Here is a 21,850-nt window from a genome sequence, read left to right on the forward strand (position 1 = left end):
ACAACTACAGGGGCATCTTACTTCTCAGTGTGCCGGGAAAGGTCCTGGCAAGGATGATTCAACATCGCCTTGCCAGGCACGCTGAGGAGAGGCTTGCAGAGCCCCAATGCGGTTTCAGGAAAGGGCGGTCCTGCACAGATGCCATATTTTTTGTCCGTCTGCTACAGCAGAGGTGTAGGGAATTCCAACAAGACCTACACCTGCTTCATTGACCTGGTCAAGGCCTATGATACCATCAGTAGGCCTGGGCTCTGGGTTGTTCTTCGTGCTTTTGGAGTACCTGACCCTCTGCTCACGATCATTAAGGGCCTTCATGATGGTGAGCGGGCCCGGGTAAAACTACGTGGCCGGGAGTCAGAGCCATTCCCTGTACACCTTGGGGTGCGACAGGGATGTCCTCTGGCTCCCACGTTATTTAACATCTATTTTGACCACGTAGTTCGTGAAGCATTCAATAGCTGTACCAGGGGAATCTCCATATGGTACAGATATAATGGGAGACTGATCGATGCCCGGGTGCGGTAAAGGAATGGCTCCCTATTGCTCAACCACGTTATGTATGCCGATGATTTGGTAATAGCTGCTCATTCAGCGGAGGAGTTGGAGACGCTGCTGCTGAGACTGGAGCGTGCCACTAAGAGGTGGGGCCTTACCATCAGCCCCACCAAAACTAAGCACCTGCCTGGGTATTTTGTACCATCGGACACTCCACCCCCACAACTCCCAATCGTTGATGGGGCAGTTGTGGAGAGAGTGGAGAGTTTCCGATACCTGGGCAGTGTGCTTATGACCAGGTCCAGTTTAACAGCAGAGGTCTCACTCCGAATCAGTCGAGCGGCAATATCTTTTCATCGGTTGCGTAACGCTGTGTGGAAGTTACCTGGTCTGTCGCTCCGCACTAAGCTTCAGGTCTTCTCGGCCACGGTCATTCCCTCCCTTCTCTACGCTTGCGAAACTTGGGCCCCCCTAATGGAACATCTTTGCCGGTTAGAAACATTTAGGCTAGCCTGCCTACGATCCATCTTGGGTTTAACCTGGCTGCATTGTGTGAGGAGCTCAAAAATCCTTGAAAGATCTGGGCAAGGTCCCATCGGTGAGCTCCTCCGGCAGGCAAGGCTGCGTTGGCTGGGTCATGTAGCCCGCATGCCCAGCCACCGCATGCCGGAACATCTTTTGTTCGGCCGGATCGAGGGGGCTAAACGGGCGCGGCACGGGCTAGAGAAGAGATGGAGTGATGTGGTACAGGAGGACGTGGAGCTGAGTAGACTTGCCGATGACTGGTACCAGCGGTGTCAAGATCGACCTCTGTGGAGGAGGCTCGTGAAGGATGCTACTGGCCAGTTGGAGGTAGTCGCCCTCCAACAACAACGGAGGGCGGAGGAGCGACGCTCACAATAACGAGCGGAGCACCGGGTGGCTAAAGCACAGCAGGTTGGCACAGTAGGGGGTACAGGTGTCTGGGTGTCTGTGTGTGTGTGTCTGTGTGTGTCTATGTCTGTGTGTGTGTGTGTCTGTGTGTCTGTGTGTGTGTCAGTGTGTGTCTATGTCTATGTCTGTGTGTGTCTATGTCTGTGTGTGTGTGTCTGTGTGTGTGTCTGTGTGTGTCTGTGTGTGTGTCTGTGTGTGTCTGTATGTTTGTCTGTGTGTGTGTCTGTGTCTACCTGGAACTTGAGTCCCATCTGCTGCAGCTGCTCCGTGATCTCGACCCACAGCGTCTTCTTGCGATACTTGCGGCTGTTGAACTTTGCGATGAAATCCTTGTAGACGTTGATGAGCATCAGTGTGGAGGCACGGTCCCATACTCCTGTGGGGTGGTGAGTGGGGGTGGTGAGTGGGGGTGGTGAGTGGGGGTGGTGAGTGGGGAGAAGAGTGGGGAGGTGAGTGGGAAGGTGAGTGGGGGTGGTGAGTGGGGGTGGTGAGTGGTGAGTGTAGTGGTGAGTGTAGTGGTGAGTGGTGAGTGTAGTGGTGAGTGAGGTGGTGAGTGGTGAGTGTAGTGGTGAGTGGTGAGTGTAGTGGTGAGTGTGTTGGTGAGTCTCACGTTGGAGCTCCTCCTGTCCCACCGCCCCCACGACCTCCACGTGTTCCACCACCGTCGTCTCATTCTCTGCTGAGACAAGGAGACACAGAGACACAGAGACAGAGACACAGAGACATGGGGACACAGAGACTCAGAGACTCTCAGAGACTCACAGAGACTCAGAGAGATCCACAGAGACTCGGAGACACACACAGAGACCCACAGAGACCCACAGAGACTCAGAGACACTCACAGAGACTCACAGAGACTCAAAGAGACTCACAAAGATTCAGAGACTCACAGAGACTCAGAGAGACCCACAGAGAATCAGAGAGACTCACAGAGACTCACAGAGACCCACAGAGACTCACAGAGACCCACAGAGACTCAGAGATACAGAGAGACTCACAGAGTCCCACAGCGATTCACAGAGACACACAGAGGGACACAGAGGCACACAGAGACTCACAGAGACTCAGAGAGACCCACAGAGACCCACAGAAACTCACACAGAGACTCAGAGACTCACAGAGACTCACAGAGACCCACAGAGACTCACAGAGCCCCACAAAGACTCACAGAGACCCACAGAGACCCACAGAGACTCAGAGAGACCCACAGAGACTCACAGAGACACACAGAGACTCACAGAGACACACAGAGACTCACAGAGCCTCAGAGAGACCCACAGAGACCCACATAGACTCACAGAAACCCACAGAGACTCATGGAGACGCACAGAGACTCACATAGACCCAGAGAGACACACATAGAGCCATAGAGACACACAGAGACCCACAGCGACACACAGAGACCCACAGAGACACACAGAGACCCACAGAGACACACAGAGATACACAGAGACTCAGAGAGACCCACAGAGACACACAGAGACACACAGAGACTCAGAGACACACAGCGACTCACAGAGACCCACAGAGACACACATAGACCCATAGAGACACACAGAGACCCACAGAGACACACAGAGACTCACAGAGACACACAGAGACTCAGAGAGACCCACAGAGACTCAGATACACTCACAGAGACACACAGAGACTCAAAGAGACTCAGAGAGACCCACAGAGACTCAGAGAGACCCACAGAGACTCAGAGACACTCACAGAGACTCAGAGAGACTCACAGAGACTCACAGAAACTCACAGAGACTCACGGAGACCCACAGAGACTCATGGAGACCCACAGAGACTCACGGAGACCCACAGAGACTCACAGAGACTTACAGAGACTCACGGAAACCCACAGAGACTCACAGAGACTTACAGAGACTCATGGAGACCCACAGGGACTCACATAGAAGCACAGAGACTCACAGAGACCCACAGAGATTCAGAGACCCACAGAGACTCACAGATACTCAGAGAGACCCACAGAGAATCAGAGAGACACACAGAGACCCACAGAGACTCACAGAGACCCACATAGACCCACAGAGACTCAGAGAGACCCACAGAGACTCACAGAGACTCACAGAGACTCAAAGAGACCCACAGAGACTCGGAGACTCACAGAAACCCAGAGACTCAACGAGACGCACAGATACTCACAGAGACTCACAGAGAAACAGAGACTCACAGAGCCTCACAGAGACTCACAGAGACCCACAGAGACACACAGAGACCCATAGAGACACACAGAGACTCACAGAGACCCACAGAGACACACAGAGACCCACAGAGACTCACAGAGACCCAAAGAGACTGAGATACACAGAGACTCACAGAGATACAAAGAGATACACAGAGACTCACAGAGACTCAGAGAGACCCACATAGACCCACAGAGACACACAGAGACCCACAGAGACCCTCAGAAACCCACAGAGACTCACAGAAACCCACAGAGACTCACAGAGACCCACAGAAACCCACAAAGACTCACAGAAACCCACAGAGACTCACAGAGAGCCACAGAGACACACAGAGACCCACAGAGAACCAACAGAGACTCACAGAAACCCACAGAAACTCACAGAGACCCACAGAGACCCAAAGAGACTCACAGAGACACACAGAGACTCACAGAGATACACAGAGATACACAGAGACTCACAGAGACTCAGAGTGACCCACATAGACACACAGAGACCCACAGAAACCCACAGAGACTCAGATACACTCACAGAGACACACAGAGACTGAAAGAGACTCAGAGAGACCCACAGAGACTCAGAGAGACCCACAGAGACTCAGAGACACTCACAGAGACTCAGAGAGACTCACAGAGACTCACAGAAACTCACAGAGACTCACGGAGACCCACAGAGACTCATGGAGACCCACAGAGACTCACGGAGACCCACAGAGACTCACAGAGACTTACAGAGACTCACGGAGACCCACAGAGACTCACAGAGACTTACAGAGACTCATGGAGACCCACAGGGACTCACATAGAAGCACAGAGGCTCACAGAGACCCACAGAGATGCAGAGACCCACAGAGACTCACAGATACTCAGAGAGACCCACAGAGAATCAGAGAGACACACAGAGACCCACAGAGACTCACAGAGACCCACATAGACCCACAGAGACTCAGAGAGACGCACAGAGACTCACAGAGACTCACAGAGACTCACAGAGACTCAAAGAGACCCACAGAGACTCGGAGACTCACAGAAACCCAGAGACTCAACGAGACGCACAGATACTCACAGAGACTCACAGAGAAACAGAGACTCACAGAGCCTCACAGAGACTCACAGAGACCCACAGAGACACACAGAGACCCATAGAGACACACAGAGACTCACAGAGACCCACAGAGACACACAGAGACCCACAGAGACTCACAGAGACCCAAAGAGACTGAGATACACAGAGACTCACAGAGATACAAAGAGATACACAGAGACTCACAGAGACTCAGAGAGACCCACATAGACCCACAGAGACACACAGAGACCCACAGAAACCCTCAGAAACCCACAGAGACTCACAGAAACCCACAGAGACTCACAGAGACCCACAGAAACCCACAAAGACTCACAGAAACCCACAGAGACTCACAGAGAGACACACAGAGACTCACAGAGTCAGACTCACAGAGGCCCACAGAGACCCACAGAGACCCACAGAGACCCACAGAGACTCACAGAAACCCACAGAAACTCACAGAGACCCACAGAGACCCAAAGAGACTCACAGAGACACACAGAGACTCACAGAGATACACAGAGATACACAGAGACTCACAGAGACTCAGAGTGACCCACATAGACACACAGAGACCCACAGAAACCCACAGAGACTCAGATACACTCACAGAGACACACAGAGACTGAAAGAGACTCAGAGAGACCCACAGAGACTCAGAGAAACCCACAGAGACTCAGAGACACTCACAGAGACTCAGAGAGACTCACAGAGACTCACAGAAACTCACAGAGACTCACGGAGACCCACAGAGACTCATGGAGACCCACAGAGACTCACGGAGACCCACAGAGACTCACAGAGACTTACAGAGACTCACGGAGACCCACAGAGACTCACAGAGACTTACAGAGACTCATGGAGACCCACAGGGACTCACATAGAAGCACAGAGACTCACAGAGACCCACAGAGATTCAGAGACCCACAGAGACTCACAGATACTCAGAGAGACCCACAGAGAATCAGAGAGACACACAGAGACCCACAGAGACTCACAGAGACCCACATAGACCCACAGAGACTCAGAGAGACGCACAGAGACTCACAGAGACTCACAGAGACTCAAAGAGACCCACAGAGACTCGGAGACTCACAGAAACCCAGAGACTCAACGAGACGCACAGATACTCACAGAGACTCACAGAGAAACAGAGACTCACAGAGCCTCACAGAGACTCACAGAGACCCACAGAGACACACAGAGACCCATAGAGACACACAGAGACTCACAGAGACCCACAGAGACACACAGAGACCCACAGAGACTCACAGAGACCCAAAGAGACTGAGATACACAGAGACTCACAGAGATACAAAGAGATACACAGAGACTCACAGAGACTCAGAGAGACCCACATAGACCCACAGAGACACACAGAGACCCACAGAGACCCTCAGAAACCCACAGAGACTCACAGAAACCCACAGAGACTCACAGAGACCCACAGAAACCCACAAAGACTCACAGAAACCCACAGAGACTCACAGAGAGACACACAGAGACTCACAGAGTCAGACTCACAGAGGCCCACAGAGACCCACAGAGACCCACAGAGACCCACAGAGACTCACAGAAACTCACAGAGACCCACAGAGACCCACAGAGACTCACAGAGACACACAGAGACTCACAGAGATACACAGAGATACACAGAGACTCACAGAGACTCAGAGTGACCCACATAGACACACAGAGACCCACAGAAACCCACAGAGATTCACAGAAACCCACAGAGACACACAGAGACCCACAGAGACCCACAGAGACTCACAGAAACCCACAGAGACTCACAGAAACCCACAGAGACCCACAGAGACTCACAGAGACACACAGAGACTCACAGAGACCCACAGAAACCCACAGAGACTCAAGCAGATGCACAGAGACAGACTCACAGACACCCATCTCCTAGCCACCTTGGCGTTTCCCGAAAGACGTATATTACTCGCAATGGTATTCTTTGAGTCTTTTGGTAAAGTCTCCCAGATAAGTTCAAATAAAACAAGAAAATAACAAAAAACACTACCACGTTTCTCTTTCGATTTAAAGCTTTCGTGACTGCAAGGATTCATCTTCTTTGGTTCTTTCGGTAAAGTCACCACCACGTAGAATGAGAATAAAATAATAAATTAATAAAATTAAATAACATTAAAATTCTCACGACGTTTCGGCCACAACGCAAGCGGCCATCTTCAGGTGAAAGGTACAGACCTGTCGGGACGACAGAGCTTCAATTGAACCACAACCACCACCACTCAACAACAAGCTCTGTCATCCCGACCGGTTAGTACCTTTCGCCTGAAGACGGCTGCTTGCGTTGTGGCCGAAACGTCGTGAGAATTTTATTGTGTTATTTTATTATTTTATTCTCATTCTGCGTGACCTTACCGAAAGAACCAAAGAACACGTTTCTCTTTTTCAACGGTTTCACTTAACTTCACCGCTGTGTGTGTCGTGGTTAAACCTTGTAATCACAATTTTTAGTCGACTTCACGTTGTCAAATGAATTCCAAATTGTGCCCACGTGCTCAGAGATCCGGTAGCGATGCGTGCCTCTATCAAAATCGGCATCAATTAAATCAATTAATTGCCTCCTTTCAAAGCAATTACAATTGTCTATGGATGCCTTATTATTCGGTACTAGCTGTACTACTATCGGCTTCGCCCGGGACTTCAATTCACCACGCCCGGCCGCCTTTGTCTCCCCAGTGGCGATGTTCACACACCACACCAGTTACTCGTTTGATGCTGAGTCGACCTAGGGGAGGCCCAGGACGGGGGAAAATTAATCGTCACCGTTGGTGGCCGTGAGCGGGAATCGAACTCGGGTCGCCGGGTTCGGTTGATTAGTAATCTTATTCATTAAATTATTTATGATATCCTGTAAGATTTAAAATCTTATTTATAATCTTCCGGAAGATCACAAACGAGATGTATCATCTTCCGGAAGATGTCTACCATTCCAGAAGATGCATAATCTTCCGGAAGATCACAAACGAAATGCATCATCTTCCGGAAGAAGTCTTTGTGATCTTCCGGAATATTATACATCTTCCGGAACATCACAAACGAGATGTATCATCTTCCGGAAGATGTCTACCCTTCCAAAAGAGGTATAATCTTCCTGAAGATGTCTTTGTGATCTTCCGGAATATTATACATCTTCCGGAAGATCACAAACAAGTTGTATCATCTTCCGGAAGATATCTACCCTTCCAAAAGAGGTATAATCTTCCTGAAGATGTCTTTATGATCTTCCGAAAGATTATAGATCTTCCGGAAGATCACAAACGAGATGGATAACCTTCCGGAAGATGTCTTACAAAATGATGTGCTTCACTCGGATATTGACAAGGTCTGTGATATCCCCAACCTGACTACGGCTTGGGAGACCTTCAGGTACACGTTTCTCCAAATTCTTAACAAACATGCTCCGTTGGTTAGATTTAAAACTAAAGGCAACCGCCCACCATGGTATGATCCTTTAATTACAAAGCTCATGAAAACTAGGGACAAGGCTTGGGCATGTGCTCAGAAAAGTAATTTGGTCAATGACTGGCTAGAATACAGGATTTTAAGGAATAGATGCGTCAAAAAAATATGGCATGCAAAAAAGATGTCTACTTTTCCTCCACTCTCCTGGAATCACATGGAAATGCCAGGATTTTTTTGGAAAACAATCAAATGTATCGAAAAGGCATCCAAAACAGACAATCTGCCCATTGAGATCAACCGAAATGGGGAATATTTTTCAGATCCCAAAAAAATAGTTGACAATTTTAACCTTCATTTTTCTGAAGCTGGTAATCTTTTTGATAATGTATTGGGAGTCACCCATGCTCCTGCAAATTCCTACACCCCTGTCCAAACATTAAACGAATTTAGTTTCCAACCAATCCACGATAGTAATGTTCTGAAACAACTGTCCTACCTCAAAGGGTCCTCCTCTACCGGAGCAGATAGTTTTCCCGTCTTTGCTCTACTAACTGTTGGTCACCTAATATACATACCTATAGCCCATATTTTCAACTTGTCCATCAAAGAAGCATCAGCTCCTCCAGAATGGAAACATTCCTATGTCCGTCCACTTCACAAACGGGGCCCTAAAGATGATCCCAATAACTACCGGCCTATCTCAATTTTGTCCCCGTTGATGAAAATTTTTGAAAAATTACTGAACTACCAAATTAGCAGTTTCCTGTCCACCAACAATCTACTACATCTAAAACAATCTGGGTTCCGAAAAAAATACAGCACCACATCTGCTGCATTAGACTCTTTGAATCAAATTTACAATAGCCTTGATAATAAAGCAGTACTGTGCCTACAGTAGACCACAACACCCTACTTAGTAAGCTAAGTTGCCTCAGTTTTTCCGAGAACACAGTACAATGGTTAAAAAATTACCTCTTTTCTCGCACCCAAACTGTATTCACAGATGGTTGGAGGTCAAACAGTGTTAAGATAACAAAAGGGGTTCCACAGGGTTCCATCCTCGGCCCCCTCTTGTTCTCTCTTTATGTCAATGACTTGGGCACTGACCTGGATCATTCCAGGGTAAATCTTTTTGCAGATGACACGATACTGATTACTGCTGGCCGCTCTCCAGATGACGTGATTGCTAAGCTTATAGGGTGATTTCAACAAACTACAACATCAGCTAGTTGCTCTTAAACTAGTCCTGAATACCTCCAAAACCAAGGTGCTATGCTTCTCACTGGGACTAAAGCAGGAAGTTATTTTTCCCCAATTACATTCCTTGAATAATGATCAAATAGAGCAAGTCAAGATCTATAAGTATCTTGGGGTCATCCTGGATTCAAAACTTAATTTTGAAGATCACATTGATTATATTGGTAAAAAGACAAAAATCTAAATTGGTTTTCTGTATCGACACAAGCACTGCTTCCCACCAATGTTCCGTTTGGAATTGATAAAAGCTACCATACTGCCTCTACTTGATTACTGTGACATCGTGTATAAATCAGCCCCAAGTACTGTACTGGAGAAGCTTGATTCCATCTATCACTCGGCCTTAAGATTTGCATTGAACTGCCCATATAGGACTCACCACTGTGATCTCTACATTGGGTCAAACTTAACATCTCTTAATGTTCGACGGCTTGTGCACCAGGTCTTATTTATTCAACGATGTACTTACAAACAAAATCCGCAGACTACCTGCTGCTGGATCTCCTCGCTGTTTCAAAGAACAAATTTGACCTTAGGTCTTCGCTCATTTACCAGCTTCACATTCCCTATTGCCGTACAAAAACCGGAGGAAGGGCCTTTGCTATTGATGCCCCCAGGGTCTGGAATGCTATTGCCAATAAACTGCAGCTTGAATCGCTACCTATGAGATCTTCACTCAAAACTGCTCTGGAGGAGTTGTACACCCCTAGCTGCCACTGCTATTCAGCGGCCTAAAATATGGCTCGAGATTTTTGGTGTTATAATTCACTTACGTAGTTTACTGTAAAAAAAAATCGGTCACAGTCCCTATGGTCACTGTTACATTGCATTTATGGCTTTTATTTTGGTAATTTCGAAAAGTTTTTTTTGTTTGGCCATGTTTTTGTTTATTGTAGTACGGAGTTTAGACTGACGGCCTTAATCTAAGTTGTCTTGTGGTGGTTGTTGATGTTATTTGACTTGCATCCCACTGGGATTTTTTGCACACAGCGTTGGTGGTGTACGGTGATATTTCAGGAATATTTTGATGGGTTTTTTTTGCTGGATTTTCTGTTTTGCACAGTCACACAAAGTCACTTTGAGATGTTTTTTCTTGTTCGTGTTTTAGTTTGTTGCGGTTGCACCCGATTTAAGAGCCGAATGGCTCACAGGGGCTATACCAAATACATGAAACTATGAAACTATGGTCTTTGTGATCTTCCGGAAGATTGTAGATCTTCCGGAAGAATGTAGATCTTCCGGAAGATCACAAACGAGATGCATCATCTTCCGGAAGTTGTCTTTATGATCACAAACGAGATGCATCTTCCGGAAGATGTCTTTGTGATCTTCCGGCAGATTGTAGATCTTCCGGCAGATTGTAGATCTTCCGGCAGATTGTAGATCTTCCGGAACATCACAAACGAGATGCAACATCTTCCGGAAGAAGTCTTTGTGATCTTCCGGAATATTATACATCTTCCAGAACATCACCAACGAGATGTATATTCTTCCGGAAGATGTCTTTGTGATCTTCCGGAAGATTATATATGTATCATCTTCCGGAAGATGTCTACCATTCCAGAAGATGCATAATCTTCCGGAAGATGACAAACGAGATGTATCATCTTCCGGAAGATGTCTCCCCTTTCAAAAGAGGAATAATCTTCCTGAAGATGTCTTTGTGATCTTCCGGAAGTTGTAAAATCTTCCGGAAGATCACAAACGAGATGTGTCATCTTCCGGAAGATGTCTACCATTCCAGAAGATGTCAAATCTTCCGGAAGATCACAAACGAGATGGATAATCTTCCTGAAGATGATCTTCTTGGTTCTTTCGGTAAAGTGACGTAGAAAGGAAATAATAAAATAAAAATTCAAGCAATAAAATTCTCACGACGTTTCGATTGCAACACAAGCAATCATCATCAGGTGTGACAACCACAGCAAGAAAATTTGAAAAAAGTGCCACAAATGCGTGTGTGTGTCTGTGTGTGTCTCTGTGTGTCTGTGTGTCTATGTGTGTCTGTGTGTCTGTGTGTGTCTGTGTGTGTGTCTCTGTGTGTGTCTGTGTGAGTCCGGCAAAACAACCACCTCCCTCCTCGGTGTGCCGGACGGGCAACACTGTCGTGGACAGTGCTGTGGGGGGAGGGGCCAATTGGCCAATTGGCCCCTCCCCTCATGGCGTCTGTGACCACCACAGTGGCTAAACGTGGGCTCTGGATGGGTACGAGGGGCTGGTAACCCCTCCACCTTCAATTAATTACCACTAAACCACGAATTAAGTATATAACTAATAAGCTTGTGCCGGAGGCCCCGGGGCGACAGGCGTCTATGACATCTCCTGGCCAAACTCCAATTGGCGGAGCCAGGAGATTGAATCTCTACCCTCGGGGCTCCTCCAGAAACAACGAAAAGCCACTTCGTGTGGCCACGTGGAATGTTCGAACGCTCACTGCGGAGGAGAGGCTGCCGCTCCTCTGTCGGGAGCTGGACCGGATAATCTTCCTGGATCTCTGTGGCATTCAGGAGGTCCGGTGGACCGGTTCTGGCTCCTGCCACCATGAGGGGTGGACAGTCCTCTACTGGGGGCAGCAGACTGCCAAACAACAAGGTGTGGCTCTTCTTTTGAACAAAAGAATGAAGGGGGCGTGGGAGCGTGGCAGTGAGGTGTGGGAAGCTGTAAGTCCCAGGATGCTTTGCTCTCGCCTTCCCATCAACCGGAGGCGAGGAGTGGTGGTCGTGGTTACTTATGCCCCCACCGAAGACAAACATCCGTGGAGGGATGCAGGCAAAGCCGATGAGTCAGATGCCTTCTATGACCTCCTGTCACAGGTGCTGGCTAAAGTGGCCCCTCGGGATAGAGTCATCTTGTTGGGTGACTTCAATGCCCGAGTTGGCCATGATGCTGGCACCTGGTTTTGAGTGATTGGAGGGCCAGATCAGCTCAATAACAACGGTAGGAGGCTGCTAGATTTTTGTGCAGCCCATGGGCTTGTAATTACCAACACGCTGTTCCGACATCGGCGCATCCACACAACATCATGGATGCATGCCGGGTCCAAGCAAGAACATCTGCTGGACTACACAGGTGACGGACCAGCGGATGCGAGCCCATGTCCTTGACACCAGGACCTACCGTGGAGCTGATCTGCCCTCTGACCATCGACTAGTCATCTGTAAGATGCGCCTGCCATTCTTCCACTCCGGGGGTGGGTGTACACCCAGAACCCATTCCAACCTAAAGTGGCCTGGTCTCAGCTGATGAAAGTTGCAAGCGAGAATTTCATCATCGCTTGCGGCTGGGGTTGGCATCGTCCCCCACTCCTCCTGATGTCGAGGTAAATGGGCGGGGTTTAGGACTGTGAGTCATGCAGCTGCAATGGCTGCTTTGGGTACGTGGTCCAGACCTCCCCAGAGACCCTGGCTGACAGAGGAGGTGTTCAGGATAGCTGATAAAAAGCGACAGGCCCACTGTCATCAGCTACTGAATCCCACATCAGAGAATGAGGAGGCTTACCGCAGTCTTCGCTCGGAGGTTCGGAGAGCCGTGAGGCGCTGCAAGGATGGGTGGTGGTCGCGGGTTGCTGAGGAGATGGAGTTTGCCTCAGTGGCCCGCGATCAAAAATCTCTATTTAACTCCATCAAAAAAGTAACCTGCAGCGCCACTCCTATTACCATTATTAGGGGAAAAAACGGTGATCCAATCTCCGTTCCCCAGGAACAGGTTTGCAGATTTGCTGAACATTTCTGTGAGGTTCTGGAGGAGGGGAAATCCCTCAGCCTGGAAAACATCGTGGCACAAAGTGGGGATGACCCTGCTGAGGCTGCAGTGCCTCAAATATTGGAAGAAGTCACCCCTGTGAGTGGCTGGCTGAGGTGCCATCTGTTGAGGAAGTACTGAAGGCGATCCGGAGTCTGAGACCAGGAAAGGCACCGGAGAGAGATGATCTCCCAAGCGAAATGCTGAGCGAGGGTGGCGTTTGTGCACAGACGGCCCTATATGACATCATAACAACAGTCTGGACCACTGGACGGGTTGCGCAGGATTGGAAGGATGCCCTGGTGATACCCCTCTTTAAAAAGGGGGACCGCACAGACTGTAACAACTACAGGGGCATCTCACTCCTCAGTGTGCCGTGAAAGGTCCTGGCAAGGATTATTCAACATCGGCTTGCCAGGCACGCTGAGGAGAGGCTTGCGGAGCCCCAATGCGGTTTCAGGAAAGGGCGGTCCTGCACAGATGCCATATTTTCTGTCCGTCTGCTACAGTAGAGGTGTAGGGAATTCCAACAAGACCTACATCTCTGCTTTATTGACCTGGTCAAGGCCTATGATACCATAAGTAGGACTGGGTTCTTCTTCGTGCTTTTGGAGTCCCTGACCCCCTGCTCACGATCATTAAGGACCTTCATGATGGTGAGTAGACCTGGGTAAAACTACGTGGCCGGGAGTCAGAGCCATTCCATGTACACCTTGGGGTGCTACAGGGATGTCCTCTGGCTCCCACATTATTAAACATTTAATTTAACCACGTAGTTCGTGAAGCCTTCAATAGCTGTACCGGGGGAATCTCTATTTGGTACAGATATAATGGGAGGCTGATCGATGCCCATGTGCGGTCAAGGGATGGCTCCCTATTGCTCAACCACGTTACGTATGCTGATGATTTGGTAATAGCTGCTCATTCAGAGAAGGATTTGGAGACGCTGCTGCTGAGACTGGAGTGTGCCACTAAGAGATGGGGCCTTACCATCAGCCCCACCAAAACTAAGCACCTGCCTGGGTATTTTGTACCATCGGACACTCCACCCCCACAACTCCCAATCGGTGATGGGGCAGTTGTAGAGAGAGTGGAGAGTTTCCCATACCTGGCAGTGTGCTTTTGACCGGCTCCAGTTTAACAGCAGAGGTCTCACTCCAAATCAGTCTAGCGGCAATATCTTTTCATCGGTTGCGTAAAACTGTGTGGAAGCTACCTGGTCTGTCGCTCCGCACTAAGCTTCAGGTCTTCTCGGCCACGGTCATTCCCTCCCTTCTCTACGCTTGCGAAACGTGGACCCCCCTAATGGAACATCTTCGCCGGTTAGAAACATTTATGGCTAGCCTGCCTACGATCCATCCTGGGTTTAACCAGGCTGGATTGTGTGAGGAGCTCACAATTCTTTGAAAGATCTGGGCAAGGTCCCATCGGTGAGCTCCTCCGGCAGGCAAGGCTGCATTGGCTGGGTCACGTAGCCCGCATGCCCAGCCCCCGCATGCCCAAACAGCCTTTGTTCGGCCAGATCGAGGGGGCTAAACGGGCGCAGCACGGGCTAAAGAAGAGATGGAATGACGTGGTACAGGAGGACGTGGAGCTGAGTGGACTTGCCGATAACTGGTACCAGCGGTGTCAAGATCGGCCTCTGTGGAGGAGGCTCGTGAAGGATGCTACTGGGCAATTGGAGGCAGTCGCCCTCCAACAACAACGGAGGGCGGAGGAGCGACGCTCACAACAACGAGCGGAACGCCGGGTGGCTAAAGCACAGCGGGTTGGCACAGTAGGGGGCACAGGTGGTGCATCAGCCAGTCATCTTGGTAATCTCAGTCAGTCGACCCGTGGCACCTGGGATTGCCCCGTGACCTCCTGCCAGCGGGCGTTCGACACTTCACGTGGCGGCCTCAAGGTGCACATAGCCTGGCACAAGCGTCGTGGTGACGTCACCGCCACTTAGTGGCGAACGGCGGTTGTTGTTGTTGTTGTCTGTCTGGACGCGACTTGCCACGGATTTAACTCACAAGCCGTGGTGTTCACGTTCATGAAAAGTTCCCAGATACCACGCGATAAGCCCCGTGGTGAGCCAGCGCCAGCCGTATTTCCCTCCGTCAACTTTAAAGAAATAAGAAATTGACCAATTTACTACTATTGTGTAGGGGAGTAAAATGGGGACGTGACGTCATGTGTGCAGTCCAGTGCGATGACGTCACGGAACGTGGCATCATGCGCGCTGGGCCGCTCGATGACGTCATGTCTCCTCTTAGTATTTAAGGGGGACCCCGTGACGAAAGCGGGGTCACCGTGGGAAACGGGGTGGAGTGAGAAGGGTGTGGAGAGGGAACCAGGGGTAGAGAGGGATCGAGCGAAGAGTCTGGAGCCAAGCCGCTGGTAGCCGTAGGAGGCGCCGCTCTTCCCGGTCGGTGGGGTTGGCAGAGTTCCCCCCCATCCGACTCGAGGGAGAGAGAGGCCGGAGCTAGCCGGGCTGGACCAGGACTTGGTGTAGGACCCCCTAACCCCTGGCAGCGTTCACCCCCCGTGTATTGTTAAAGATTCGTAATAAAACCTTTGGCGAAAGCCCTTACCTTCGAGCCTGTCCCTGAGTCGTCGTCGGGAACTCCTCAACAGCATTATTATATTGCTACGCTGAGCGGCGCGCCAAAGCACGCATCTGGACATGCGCGAGAAGCCGTTTCAGTTTTCAGTTTCACGTATTTTGGTGTAGGGTAGCCCCCGTGAGCCATTCGGCTCTTGAATCGGGTGCAACCGCAACAAGCAAACAAACACGAACAAGGAAAACCACCTTAAAGCGACTACGCGCAAACACACAAAAATCCTGGGGAAAAAAAAACTGGAAAAGTCTTATTCTAAGAAGATGAATTACTGCGGTCACGAAAGCTTTAAATCAAAATCGGAAAAGTCTTATAAAGCCGAGCCTTGGTCGCCTCTAGCAACGCCGAGCCGCGGTCGCCCCTAGCAACGCCGAGCCGCGGTCACCCCTAGCAACGCCGAGCCGCGGTCGCCCCTAGCAACGCCGAACAAAAATGCACACACAACGCCGAGGTCAAATTCGTCTCACCTCCCCACCGCAATTGTGCGCACTTGCTTACTATAGCAGGGGGTGGGCAAACGTTTTGACTCGCGGGTTCTAAAACTCGACAGAGGGGACGGGCCAGGAGTGTCTGCGTGAACTAAATATAAATGACGCGTGTAAAAAAAAAAAAATCACCACGTGAAAGGATTTGGCCTTCGGCGGGTAGCAAAGCGTTTTATTTGGCAAGGCAATTTAACAAACTGCACGAAAACACGAACGATACGAGGAGAAAAAAAGACAAAAACAACAACCGCCATTCGCCACTAAGTGGCGGTGACGTCACCACGACGCTTGTGCCAGGCTATGTGCCCCTTGAGGCCACGTGAAGTGTCGAACGCCCGCTGGCAGGAGGTCACGGGGCAGACCCAGGTGCCACGGGTCGACTGACTGAGATGACTGGCTGATGCACCACCTGTGCCCCCTACTGTGCCAACCTGCTGTGCTTTAGCCACCCGGCGCTCCGCTCGTTGTTCTGAGCGTCGCTCCTCCGCCCTCCGTTGTTGTTGGAGGGCGACTACCTCCAACTGCCCAGTAGCATCCTTCACGAGCCTCCTCCATAGAGGCCGATCTTGACACCGCTGGTACCAGTCATCGGCAAGTCCACTCAGCTCCACGTCCTCCTGTACCACATCACTCCATCTCTTCTCTAGCCCGTGCCGCGCCCGCTTAGCCCCCTCAATCCGGCCAAACAAAAGCTGTTTCGGCATGCGGTGGCTGGGCATGCGGGCTACATGACCCAGCCATCGCAGCCTTGCCTGCCGGAGGAGCTCACCGATGGGACCCTGCCCAGATCTTTCAAGGATTTGTGAGCTCCTCACACAATCCAGTCTGGTTAAGACACACAAAAAGACACACACACACACGTGGGTAACTCCCGGTCAAAAGTGCGCCATCTAATATGGGAAATGAGGGCATTACAGGAGAAAGGTGAAATGTAATTCAATAATAATATTTGGTGGGGCATAGTTCGGCGGGGCCGGATTAAAAATGGGGGGGGGGGGGGGCGTACTTTGCCCGCGTTCCGCACGATGGGCGAATTGTCCGATGATGCTGGATGCAATTACCAGCGAAACGTCGCCCTACTCATAGTTCATAGTTTATAGTTCCATAGTTTCATTTATTTTGGCATAGCCCCTGTGAGCCATTCGGCTCTTGAATCGGGTGCAACCGCAACAAACTAAAACACGAACAAGAAAAAAACATCTCAAAAGTGAGCATCTATATCATCAGACCTCCTTTGCCAGTACCAAAATGTAATAATAGGATAATAAATTGATAAAATAAAATAACACAATAATATTCTCACGACGTTTCGGCCACAACACAAGCGGCCTTCATCAGGTGAAGGGGACGAGACTGTCTGGTAGGACAGCGCTGTCTGGTATCACCGTACACCTACCAGACAGTCTCGCCCCCTTCACCTGATGAAGGCCGCTTGTGTTGTGGCCGAAACGTCGTGAGAATATTATTGTGTTATTTTATTTTATCAATTTATTATTTTATTATCATTCTACGTGACTTTACCGAAAGAACCAAAGAAGATGAATCATTGCAGTCACGAAAGCTTTAAATCGAAATGTAATAATAGGGTTTTTCCCTTTTTTTCTGGCAACAAAACTGAAACCTTTTTACAAGGATTCATGTTTACTGCATTAACCACAATACCTGCAGTCAAAATGCAAACAAAAAACATACTATGATAATATATGCATTGTCCTTGAAACTGATTGGTCCACACCATATATGCATTGTCCTTGAAACTGATTGGTCCACACCAATCAGTTTCAAGGACAATGCATATATTATCATAGTATGTTTTTTGTTTGCATTTTGACTGCAGGTATTGTGGTTAATGCAGACATGAATCCTTGTAAAAAGGTTTCAGTTTTGTTGCAAGAAAAAAAGGAGAAAGACCCTATTATTACATCTCAAAGTGACTTTGTGTTGACTGTGCGAAACAGAAAATCCAGGGGGAAAAAAAAACCCATCAAAATATTCCTGAAATATCACCGTACACCACCAACGCTGTGTGCAAAAAATCCCAGTGGGATGCAAGTCAAGTAACAACAACCACAAGACAACTTAGATTAAGGCCGTCAGTCTAAACTCCGTACTACAATAAACAAAAACATGGCCAAAACCCAAAAAAAAAACGTTTTCGAAATCGCCAAAATAAAAGCCATGAATGCAATGTAACAGTGACCATAGGGACTGTGACCGAATTTTTTTACAGTAAACTACGTAAGTAAATTATAACACCAAAAATCCAGAGCCGTATTTTAGGCCGCTGAATAGCAGTGGCGGCTAGGGGTGTACAACTCCTCCAGAGCAGTTTTGAGTGAAGATCTCTCACAGGTAGCGATTCAAGCTGCAGTTTATTGGCAATAGCATTCCAGACCCTGGGGGGCATCAATAGCAAAGGCCCTTCCTCCGGTTTTCGTACGGCAAATAGGGGAATGTGAAGCTGGTAAATGTCGCGGATTCACGCTTCAACAACGCCACCAACCGGTGTGGGCCTAAAGCAGAGAACCAACTCGTCCGTTGTCAACGCGACACTTTTAAAAATAAAAAAAAAATTTGCCGATTGGCCATGCCCGGGTGGCTGCGGGTCATAAATAACGTGACCTCACACCCGCGAAAACCTCTTATCGCGGATGATATTGGTCACGAAAGCCTACGTGTTAAACTGACTCTTCTAGCCCCTACATCAGACATGGGCAGAGTACGGGCTTTTTAATCCTGCCCGTCGAACTTTGCCCAAATATTATTATTAAATTAAATTTTACCTTTCTCCTGCAATGCCCCCATTTGCCCATTAGATGGCGCGCTTTGCCTTGCAAATACATGCTTTGCTACCTATAACCTTAGCTCTTTCGGTAAAGTCACGTTGAAGGGAAACAATAAAATATATATGAAACAATACAAATTCTCACGACGTTTCGACCATAACACAAACGGTCGTCATCAGGTGTGTCGGTTTGCCTTAATTTATTTATATTTAAACGATGCATTTATTTATTTATAAAAAAACGTTAGCGCCACACGCAGCGATTTAGCAGTTTGTTTAGAAGGACTAGCCCATCTATGTTCTGAAAAGAGGAGGGGGGAGACGAAAAATGAATGTACGCTGTCTGAAAGCTACCGTAAGCGTGAACAATCAATTAAGACCCGAAATGGTTAATCAAATCTTTCCAATGATTGCTAAGCCAGAATATGAATTAATGCAGTCACGAAAGCTTTAAATCAAAGCTTTGCTACCTGTTAAAGGCCAAATCCTTTCACGTAATGTTTTTTTTTTTCACACGTCATCTATATTAAGTTCGCACGAACACTTCCATCCATCTGGTTCCTGGCACGGGCCCGTCTTGTCAAATTTTAGAACCCACTGTGGCTCGCGAGTCAAAAAAGATTTGCCCACCCCTGCGCTAGATACTATTACTGTAGGGGTGGTGGTGGTGGGCGGGGAGGGGGGGTAGCGGTCCCGCCCCCCCAAGCCTGCAAAGATGCCACCTGGTCCAGCTGGGCAATCTAGGCGAGGCCGGGGGGCTCTGCCGGGGGGGGGGGGGGGGGCTAGGCCTCACCACGAAACTCTCCCGGAAGAACTGCAGAGGAACGGAGTTCCTGCATCATCACGAAAGCTTCAAAATCAAGATTGAGTTTGTAACTATGTTACGCAGTCGGTGTATATGTGTATGTACTATTACAGACACCGCTGTGGAGTTTGTAGGTACTGCTAGCGTAGAGCGGGCGGAATTTTTCGTAGTCTTTGGGGGTGGGGTTGTCTGTCGGTAAAGTCACCGCAGGTTGGAAATTATTATTTTTTTGTTCATAAAAATAATTTTACGGGAAAAAAACAATATATAATAACAAAAATTGAAGTTTATCATTCAAAAAAAAACAGCCACATTTCATTGCATGAACGTTTCGTTATTTTTCTATTTATTTTTATTTAATTTTATTATTTTATTTTTTCAAACCCACGCGACTTTACACCCACCCACCACCACCCACCCACCCACCACCACCCACCCACCCACCACCACCCACCCATCACCACCCACCCACCCACCACCACCACCACCACCCACCCACCCACCACCACCACCACCCACCCACCACCACCACCACCCACCCACCACGACCACCAGCCACCCACCACGACCACCACCACCACCCACCCACCCACGCACCCCCACCACCCCCAAAAATAAATTCTCGCAGGTCGAAATTTTTTTTAAAATGACGTCATGAATCTTCCGGAAGATTCTTCCGAAACCCGCAGAGGAAGACGACCCAACACCAATAAAACCCCAAGACACTAAAACAACAACAGCAGAAGCAGCAGCCCCGCCATTACCTCACCACCACCACCACCAGCTCCACCCCCCCACTCACCATGCACAGCAGCCGCCACTGCAGCTGCCTCAGCAGCCTCCACGACGCTCGCCGTCTCGGCGAGTTCGTGCGAGGAGGCGGCGGCGGCGGCGGCCTGAAGCTGCTGCTCGAAGTCGCCCAGCGAGGCGCAGTTGACGAGCTGAATGTTGTAGTGGGCCGGGGCAGACATCGCGGGAGAAAGGAAGAGTCCAAGTGAACGGGGGGTGGCCGTCTGCCGGAAGACGGAAGAGTCCAAGTGAACGGGGGGTGGACGTCTGCCGGAAGACGGAAGAGTCCAAGTGAACGGGGGGTGGCCGTCTGCCGGAAGAGTCCAAGTGAACGGGGGGTGGAGGTCTGCCGGAAGACGGAAGAGTCCAAGTGAACGGGGGGTGGGGGTCTGCCGGAAGACGGAAGAGTCCAAGTGAACGGGGGATGGCCGTCTGCCGGAAAAGTCCAAGTGAACGGGGGGTGGAGGTCTGCCGGAAGACAAAGAGTCCAAGTGAACGGGGGGTGGACGTCTGCCGGAAGAGTCCAAGTGAACGGGGGGTGGGGGTCTGCCGGAAGACGGAAGAGTCCAAGTGAACGGGGGGTGGGGGTCTGCCGGAAGACGGAAGAGTCCAAGTGAACGGGGGGTGGGGGTCTGCCGGAAGACGGAAGAGTCCAAGTGAACGGGGGGTGGAGATCTGCCGGAAGAGTCCAACTGAACGGGGGGTGGAGGCCTGCCGGAAGACGGAAGAGTCCAAGTGAACGGGGGGGGGGGGTGGTGGAGATCTGCCGGAAGAGATCAAATGAATGGGGTGTGGAGATATGCCGGAAGATGGAAGAGTCCAAGTGAACGGAGGGTGGACGTCTGCCGGAAAACGGAAGAGTCCAAGTGAACGGGGGGTGGAGTTCTGCCGGAAGACGGAAGAGTCAAACTGTACGGGAGGTGGACGTCTGCCGGAAGACGGAAGAGTCCAACTGAACGGGGGGTGGAGATCTGCCGGAAGAGGGGGGGACTATTCAAAGATGGAAGAAACCAACTGAACGGGAAGAAGAGGGGGATATTCAAAGATGGAAGAAACCAACTGAACGGGAAGGAGGGGGGGTGACTATTCAAAGATGGAAGAAACCAACTGAACGGGAAGGGGAGGGGGGTGACTATTCAAAGATGGAAGAAACCAACTGAACGGGAAGGGGAGGGGGGGGTGACTATTCAAAGATGGAAGAAACCAACTGAACGGGAAGGAGGGGGGGTGGCTATTCAAAGATGGAAGAA

At 49.7% G+C, this 21,850-nt stretch overlaps 1 protein-coding gene across 1 annotated transcript in view; it reads right to left on the minus strand.

Annotated features, from left to right (window-relative positions):
* LOC116957379 (uncharacterized) overlaps positions 1–21,135 on the minus strand; it is a 28,169-nt gene extending 7,034 nt beyond the window's left edge. The window contains exons 1-3 of the mRNA XM_076055893.1: positions 20,614–21,135; positions 2,039–2,107; positions 1,662–1,804 (exon numbers count right to left, since the gene is read on the minus strand). Of these exons, the coding sequence (XP_075912008.1) occupies positions 1,662–1,804; positions 2,039–2,107; positions 20,614–20,782 (381 nt within the window). The 5' untranslated portion in view covers positions 20,783–21,135. The remainder of the gene's footprint in view (positions 1–1,661; positions 1,805–2,038; positions 2,108–20,613) is intronic.
* Between the last annotated feature and the right edge of the window lie 715 nt (positions 21,136–21,850).

This window comes from Petromyzon marinus, chromosome 73, assembly GCF_048934315.1.
Source record: "Petromyzon marinus isolate PM22_M1 ecotype Great Lakes invasive population chromosome 73, UKy_Petmar_22M1.pri1.0, whole genome shotgun sequence".
In the NCBI taxonomy this organism is placed as follows: Eukaryota; Metazoa; Chordata; class Hyperoartia; order Petromyzontiformes; family Petromyzontidae; genus Petromyzon; species Petromyzon marinus.